The sequence below is a fragment of the Arachis hypogaea genome, chromosome 7 (assembly GCF_003086295.3).
Source record: "Arachis hypogaea cultivar Tifrunner chromosome 7, arahy.Tifrunner.gnm2.J5K5, whole genome shotgun sequence".
In the NCBI taxonomy this organism is placed as follows: Eukaryota; Viridiplantae; Streptophyta; class Magnoliopsida; order Fabales; family Fabaceae; genus Arachis; species Arachis hypogaea.
The window spans coordinates 17,456,873-17,466,073 of NC_092042.1; the positions used below are offsets into that span (position 1 = coordinate 17,456,873).

At 27.1% G+C, this 9,201-nt stretch overlaps 1 protein-coding gene across 1 annotated transcript; it reads left to right on the forward strand.

Moving 5' to 3' along the window:
* Window positions 1–3,614: 3,614 nt before the first annotated feature.
* LOC112702679 (expansin-A10) lies at window positions 3,615–6,050 on the forward strand. Its single transcript, XM_025753811.3, has 3 exons — window positions 3,615–3,896; window positions 4,262–4,574; window positions 5,371–6,050. Exons 1-3 carry the CDS (start codon window positions 3,749–3,751, stop codon window positions 5,672–5,674), a joined length of 765 nt encoding a protein of 254 aa, XP_025609596.1. The 5' UTR covers window positions 3,615–3,748; the 3' UTR covers window positions 5,675–6,050.
* Window positions 6,051–9,201: the final 3,151 nt, after the last annotated feature.

Below are 9,201 nucleotides of genomic sequence, written 5' to 3' on the forward strand. Positions count from 1 at the left end.
GCCTCCTTCTCCACCATTCAATCCGACGCGTTTCCCCCTCAGCCGCTCATCCCTACGCGCATCCCCCCACCCTCTGCAATGCGCCCTTGCCAATTGTAGGAGAAGAAGTGACATTATCGTGATGCAAGACCATTCTTCTGATGCACGCATCTGTGCTTCGTCACGCCTCCCCAACTGGCGCATGCAATCCAGCTTTGTCGCGCCGCTGCAAACAGTCCAACTTCATCCTTCATCGTGCTGTGGATGTTTATTTTTCATGCAAATGAGATATTTATTTTTTATGCAAATAGAATGTTTGTTCTTAATACGAATAGGATGTTTGTTCTTTATGTAAATGGGATGTTTATTGTTAATACGGAACGGCTCACCTATATTCAGAGTTGGTGACGGCGAAAGACGGCGGCGCTTGGGAGCTTTCTCCCGGGTGAGGGGGACTACGTGCTAAGGTAGGTGACGGACGGTTGGCTGCGATGAAAAAGGAGTTTGGGTTAGAAAAAGTGTAATTAGGTCAAAGTGAAATTAAGTAAAATTGGTGGGTTTAGGATGAAAGTAAAATTGGATGGTTAATGGGCCTGAAATGTAATCCGTTGTTTACGTTGTTCGCATCTTTCATTATTCACCAAACTGAATTATTTTTTAATTTCTTATTTTTTTTAATTTTCTTATCCGAACAAATTTCTTGACATTTAGCACCCAAGTGCCATGCGTTCTCATGATTAAACGATAAGAATAATAATGCTCTGTATTCTTTTTCATGACTAAAGTATCTATTGTTAAAAAAATAGAACTGATAAACGACTCATTGGATCCATTAAGACTGCTTATTTAAATTTTTATAGATTGAAACCGATGCAATGAGTCAATTATATATCAAGTATATCTAATTTTTTAAAATAAATTTGGCACATTTAAAAGAAGTTTATTTGACTAAATTGATCAGTCTATTTATTTTTATGTTTTATTTTTTTGTCTAAATAATTGTTTTCTAAATAGATAATTTTTCATTAAAAAAATTGAGCTAAAATATTAACCTGAGCCAAATTTTTGTCTTTTTAATAAATTATTAGGTTTGAAATTGAGATAACAGTTTCGTTAAAATTTAAAATATTTGGATTAGATTATTAAAAAGTAAAAAAGAAAACGGGTTAAATAATTAGCACATTTATTTTTCAGACTAACTCGTTCAATTTATAAGTTAATCGGATTAAAATTCGTTAAATATTTTATTTTTCACCTGTTATTTTAGAACTAAAAGTGCGTTAATTATTCAAGCTCGATTCATTTTGACCGTCCTAATTAAAAATGATGATTATTCTACCACTTATTTATTGTAAGCATTTTGTGGAATACGTAAAATATTTAATTTAAAGTTTTAAATTTTTTCTACCTAAAATGAGAATCGTACTCTTAATTAATACTTAAGTAAGAGTAGAGAATGAATAACCTTTTTATTTTTTTTTAAATAGAGAGATTGAATAGTTGAATTTGAATGTATGTCATTGAAAATTGAAATATAGGTTAAACTTTTCTCAAGTCTTATTTGTTTTCTTAAGAGTTTTCTCTCCTATTTTATTGTTACAAAATGACAAGCTCTCGTCTTTCAATCATCAATATATATTTATATAATCATATTAAATATACACTAAAATTAATTACTAAAATAAAATAATATTAAAATATAACATACACATTAAAAATAAATAAATTTACATATATATTTATATATAAATATATAATAACTGATTTTAATAATTAATTTTAGTATATAAATAATATTTTTAATATTTATATTATAAATAACGAACACTTATGTTGGGTCAGCAGGATGAATACAAATTAAAATGTGAGAATTTCTTAATGAAAAGTTGTCAATTATAGAATAAATTTCTGATCTATTTCTGTTTTACACATACCAGCTTGTCTGTCTGATTTCCAAGAGAATCAGTTGTATTTTATCGCTATTCTAATATTTTATTTATTTAAATCATCATATATGACTTTTCTATCTCAAATATTGAACAGTCTATATAATCTGATCATAACATATGCAACAACAAAATATCCACATAATCTAACTTAAAAAATAAAATAAAATCTCAGTAGCTAGAGGCATGTCAAGTAATTATTAGCAATGATTCTCTTTCCTCACACAAAAAAGGTTCAATTTAGGGCATGTACCCACCCCCAACCATGCACAATTTATCTAAGACCCCATAACCTTAATTGTAACAGACTGGAGGCAAGGCTGTTTTTTCGTTAAATAACTAAACAAGCACTTTTAATTATATTCAAGAACCAAATAGTTAATGAGTAAGCTGTTGCATTTATGCCTATGTGCCAAAGTGTATGTGAACCACATAAAATTTAAGATGAATAATGTTCAAAAAATAATAAAAAAATTTATTTAGTATTTATTAATTATCATTAGAATAATAATATAATTTTAAATATAATAAATATGTAATTATAAATATTATATATATATAATTATGAGTATTATATTAAATAAGATAATTTTAGTTATTCTTTCGTTACCGATTTAATTAAGATACTACATATATATACTCTCCTTTTGTGTGCTTAAAAGTGGGAGCATATGCAAAGCAAAATGCTCCCTTAATTAATTCTTAGCTGCTTCTGCTTTTGATTTCCCAGCTAGACAAATGCTACTTCATGTGCTTAGATACGATAATGTAAGAACCTACCCTTAATTAAGAACCTACCATGACAATATATATTTCAATTGAAACAGCAATCATAAGTCATAACCTTTTATCACTTTGGTCCTCCAAAAACAGCTATTAGGAACCACCTAATGACACCTATGCCATTAAATCTATTTAATAACAGCTTTGAAGTGTGAAAAGGAGAAAGACATAAATAAAAGAAATTTATTTAAAAAATAAAAATAAAAAACTCTCAAACTAGTGGCTGTTCAAAGAATATGATAGTGGGGTCTATAAAGTTGGGAAGAAGATGGTTGGGGTTGCATGTGATGGTCCTGCCCTACAAGATTAGGGGTTGGGAATCACAACTAGAACCTGCACATGTATGTGGTTTTATCCAAATACACACTTTCATTTTTTTTTTAATATATTATAAATGCAATAGTGTTAGAAATTATGAATAGAAAAAGTATAAGTAGATAATGAAAATATTAAATAATGTGAATAATTGATATATCAAATGTTTAATTTAATAGGTATGTGTGGATGATTATTCTAATATTAAAATTTAGATGAGTAATTTGGAGTGTAGTGTGTTTTGTTTGAATTGAGCCAATTTTAAAATTCATTATTCATATTGTTAAAAAAAATTATTGATTACCTAGCATAATCCTTCTGAATATTATTGCAGAATATTTTCAAATTGAGATGGAGATAGAAAATTTTATTTCAATCTCTTATCTTTATTATTTTTTTTTTTGAAAGAATAAAAAAAGTTTTTTTTTGTATTTACCTCAGTTATTAAATAGAATTTTATGTTATTATTTCTGAATTTGTATTTCAAATACAGCTTTACAATACTACCAAAGAGAGTTTTTTGAGTTATTTATTTTTTATTTACAATATTTAAAAATTATATATAAAAATATGCATGTTATATTAACAATTATGACAAAAATGTTGGCTATAAATAGAGGTCCCCCCAATTGCATTGAAGCTCACAACATAGCAAACAGAACTTGCAACTTCCTCTGCTTTTTACACTCTGTTCTCTCTTATCAGAAAGGAGTAAGAAAATTGGAATGGCACTTTCTACTACTACACTTCTAGTTGCTCTCTTTGTTTTACTTATTGGTATCAATCTTCAAGGTGCCATTGCTGACTATGGTGGTGGTTGGCAGGGTGCACATGCCACTTTCTATGGTGGTGGTGATGCTTCTGGCACAATGGGTCAGTTTATTAGAACTATTTTTTATGCATGTGTTAATTATATTAACATGATAATAACATAAAGTGTTAGTGTTGTGCATTTTGTTTAGACTTAGTCATTGGTTTTATATGCACTTTCAGAGTTAAAATATTTTTGCATAGATATGTAATGATACATTACCATAGCAGTTACTTACTTAAAATGTTAAAAGTTTTACAAATATAAATGTATAATTAAATACGATATAACAAATATTTCTATCACACGTAAATAATTTTTTTAAGAATAAAACTAGTTTTATGCTCCATGAACATACTCTAGTGTATTCCCCCTCAAATGGTGGATTATAAACTCACTCTTTTGGAATTGGTGCATGATTATGCAGGAGGAGCATGTGGTTATGGAAATTTGTATAGCCAAGGATATGGAACGAACACTGCAGCACTAAGCACAGCATTGTTCAACAATGGATTGAGCTGTGGTGCTTGCTATGAGATGAGGTGTGATGATGATCCAAGATGGTGCAAGCCTGGCTCCATTATTGTCACTGCTACAAACTTTTGTCCCCCAAATTTTGCTTTGGCTAACAACAATGGTGGATGGTGCAACCCTCCCCTTCAACACTTTGACATGGCTGAACCTGCATTCCTTCAAATTGCTGAGTATAGAGCTGGAATTGTGCCTGTTGCATTTAGAAGGTATCACACACGCCTCCATTAATTCCTTTATAGCTAGTAACAAAATCATACGTTAAACAATTAATGTATATTACTCTTTTTAAAGGCACAAATTTAGTAAATGGAACATTTGTTTTGTAATAATTGTAGTACCTAACCTAATCGAGTCGCTAAATCATTGGAGTACTTTATTGATATTCAAGTAGATGTTATAATATATACCTAAAAATGATATCTCCATGCTAAAAATGAACCACTAAATTAAGTATCATATATTTATATATAAATATATATTATTTAATTTATTTTTTATGTATATTTTATATTTTAACATATATTTTATATAAATAATTAATTTTATAATTATTTTTTGTGTTTACGTACCATAGTTATATATATATATATATATAGTTATGATTTTAGTTGTGTCTAGTAATTTTATATTCGAATATTTAAAAGAGTAATGTTAGGAAATTAATTCTTTTTTTTAAGTCAATATTAACTAATTTTTTTAAAAATATTTTATTTATATTAAATTTTAAATCTTAAATTATAAACTATTAATTCTAAATTTTAAATTATAAATAAAAAATCTAATATTAGTTATAATTAAAAATTAATTTTCTGTACTTTCTCTATTTAAAATGATAAAATTTCATCTAAGTTAGATTGAATTAATACATAATAAATTTTTTACACCTACAATGAGTAAACATTAAACTTAAAAAAAAATATATCTAGCCTGATTGCATTAGTTTATGATGAGGATTAAATGTATCAAACTTGTTCTAAATTTGTTCAAAATTGGACGTGGCAGAGTGCCTTGTATTAAAAAGGGAGGAATAAGGTTCACCATCAATGGCCATTCATACTTCAACCTAGTTTTGATCACAAACGTCGCGGGTGCAGGGGACATCCATGCAGTCTCAATCAAAGGGTCAAGAACTGCCTGGCAAACAATGTCAAGAAACTGGGGGCAAAATTGGCAAAGCAACTCATACCTTAACGGACAGAGCCTCTCTTTTCAAGTCACCGCCAGTGACGGTAGAACCGTCACAAGCTTCAACGTGGCACCAGCTAACTGGCAGTTTGGTCAAACTTTCCAAGGTGTTCAGTTTTAATTAAATAAAAAATAAACTTAGTTAAGGTAAATTGTACACTCACAATTTTTTGTTAACATGAACTAGTCATATGATTAGTTTGTGTTAACAAAATTCATTCATCTCGGAAAGTGAAAAAAAAATGAATTAAAGAAGTGTGTGTATGTTTTTGGTTTATTATTATTATTGGTGGAAGGAATTAAAGAAGTGTTATTAGGTATTGTTGATTGTTGTTGTAAGTTGTAGCTGTGTGATTTAAGAAGGGCCAGAGTGTTTTTATTGGTCTGGTAAGGATAGCTGAGGTGATTTAATATAACACCCGCTAGGGACTTCTTCACATATGTAATGTATTCTGCTATTATTGGATTCTTAATTTTATGAAATTAACTTTCAGTAATCCTTGGGGTTCATCATTATCTTTTAAGAAAATAATGCTGTCTATTTATTTTTATTTTATTAAATATAATCAAATATTTTAAGTTTGTGTACTCGCTATGATTAGTCCAAAACAAAGATGAACCACTGTATAACCCACAGAGATTCTGGACTAGCTACTCTCACCCATGCATGTGTCCTTAGTTATCCTAAAGTTCCTTTTTCTTAGGTCCAAATAAAAAACACACTCTCTTACCAAAATAAAATATTTCTTTTCTTCAGGCTGAAGCAAGCAAATATTTTTTTTCTAAAATAAAAAAAGAATTAAAAAACAATATAAAATTAAAAATATACCAAGAATCATAATATGGAATAAACGCCAAATTTATACTTAGAGAAGGGAATATTGAAATAAATAAATAATAAAATAAGATGAACAACATAACTAGGCCGAAAATGTGTAAACCAGTATATATAATTCTGATAACTGTGTTTTTTTTACAATCAATATATATTTTTGTTTTATTATTTAAAAAAATATAAATATATAATTAATTAATAATAATAATAATAATAATTGTATTTTGTGTTTTCATCATGAATAATTTAATTTTTTTTGTCATGAATAATTGTATTTTTATATACGCATCAAGCTATTGGGTTGTGTCATTAAGTAGGCCCAAATGCATATTGGGTGCTGTAAGAACCCATTTTATGTGTATGACCAAAACAAAAAAAAAATTCTCAAAGATGACGGCAAGGCAAAATGTTAAGAAGTCAATGTTGATAAATATGACCTGTCCAAAAAAATGTTGATAAATCTGAGAAATTCTTCGATTATCTTCTTCGCCTTTGAGCATAAAAACCATGCTCATTAGTCATTAGTCATTTCTCTTCCCTATCTATTTACTCATATGTTTCTTGAAACCTTATGTTTATCACTTTCTTTTAACGATTTTTCTCAATTCTATTTTTCACTCAATAGAGTTAAGGGTAATTTTTATCGTACAATTTCTAGATAAATCAAAACAAGGCAAATGAATATGAGTAAAATAAGATATTACATTTAACCGCATCAAATAAAATTGAAAATATCCAACCCCAAATTGAATTGTTCAATGTTTGAGCGTTACGTTACTTTCTGATATTTGATTGCTGCTAGTGCCAGAGCCAAAGCTTCATTCATTTTGTTTTGTCATTTTCCGTTTTGTCATCTTGGTTTTGTTTTGTATTGGACATGGCCACCGCAGTGATTAATCATAAAACATCGTATACCACGAGGCATATATTTTTTATTACTATCTTTTAGATTTATTGATTTTTTTTAATTTTAAATTAGTTTAAGTTTGATCACATTGTCAAATAATCAAAAGTCACTTATATATTATATATCTCAGTATTTCTTCAATATTTTCCATCAATTTATTGATAATAGGATTCAAAGTTTACGAGACTAATATTTTTATTAAAAGTTGATCAATACTTAATTAAAAAAATAAATAATTTTATATTATTAAATATCTCACATTATTAAAAATATTAATAATAATTAATTGATAATTATAAATCACAAAATTTATTTATCTCTAATATTTTTTTTTAATTTAATGATAAGTGTGCGTGACATGTCGACTATGCAAGAGTATCAATTCATAATATGGGGAAGAGTTAAGTGAGGCCCACCCTGGCTAAGAAGTTAAGTGGAGTATGAGCGGTTTACGGCAACCATATTTGGGCTCTTGTGTGGAAACTTGAAAACGTTGCGTGACAGATTCCATGTGCCAATTGCCCTTTAAAATTGGCTTCACATAACCTATGGCTATCCTATGTTACAAATGTGATGTCCTGCACCAAAACCAGACTGATATAAATATTCTTTTTTTAAAAAAAAAAAGAAAAAATATATTAACAACTGTTTTAATTTCTGTCGTTATATTTGCTACTTAGAGTATCTTTAATATTATCTATTTAATTACACAGATTATAAAAAAATTATTTTTAGTGCTTCTATTATTAGACAGATTCTTGTTTAAATTTGTGTCAAAACAATAACTATGTGACAACGGATAAATATATATTAAATATTAGGATAGTTAAAATAGGTTAAATTTATTGAATAATGCATTTGTCTTAAATGAACGAATTTTATCTCTAAAATTAAGTTTGTTTAAATTTTGAGTTGAGTTCAATTAATCCAAAAAAAAAATAACGGGTTAAACGGACTTAACGAGTGACCCATTTAATTTTTTTGACATGTTTTTAAAAGAAAGAAGCATTTTAGTCGATATATTTTATGATTCAACCCAAAAATTCGATTCGTCAACTAAAAAAAATACGATTTAGTTAAGATTTTTTACCTAAACGTGATAATTTTTTGTCTAAATATTTTTTAAAAAATAAATAAAAAGGTAAACGGCCCAACTCATTTAATCTATCGGACTAACTATAAACAGTCTGGATTAAAAAATTATAGTCCGCGAATGAAACGGAATTAAATGGATTAACCTATTTTACCCACGATCTTTAACGAACTGGACTGACCTATTTGATAGCCCTACTAAATATCAATATATCTCTATAAAAAATAATATTATATTTACAATATAATCAAATTCAATAAATAATATAATTAAATTAGATTTATATTTATAATTAAATTTTATAAAAATATATAAATTTAGTTATTTTGTATTTTAAAGGCACATGAACATAATAATTAAAAAATTTAAATCTTTGATATATCTAACGTATTAGAAAGAAAAAAAAGCATATTTTCAATCATTTTTAATACATTTTTATGATATTTTATATTAAATTTATATTTATAGAAAAATATAAAAAATACAAAATACAATGCTACTGAATTTTAGTATTTATAAAAAAATAATTATTAGGTAGAAATGTATTATTATTATTATTACTAAAATATATATGTATGATTAATTTTGATTATTATAAATTTTAATATATATTCTATGTATGTAATTAATATTCAAAATAAATATCCAACTCTAACTCCGGCTGCATATTGTCTTTTGCTCATTCAAGTATTTAGTCCGAAATAATTTTTAGTAAAAGGTAAAGTTAGATGAATAATGAAAATTATAATTATTATTTTTTAAAAAAAGTATACATTATCCATGTTATTTTTATTTTTTTTATTGTTAAAACAA

What these genes read in the sequence shown, in the direction of transcription:
- LOC112702679 (XM_025753811.3), top strand. Translation starts at nt 3,749, where the DNA reads ATGGCACTTTCTACTACTACACTTCTAGTTGCTCTCTTTGTTTTACTT. An exon ending in TGATGCTTCTGGCACAATGG is followed by an intron (nt 3,897 to 4,261) that starts GTCAGTTTATTA and finishes ATGATTATGCAG; the next exon opens with GAGGAGCATGTGGTTATGGA. An exon ending in GTGCCTGTTGCATTTAGAAG is followed by an intron (nt 4,575 to 5,370) that starts GTATCACACACG and finishes TGGACGTGGCAG; the next exon opens with AGTGCCTTGTATTAAAAAGG.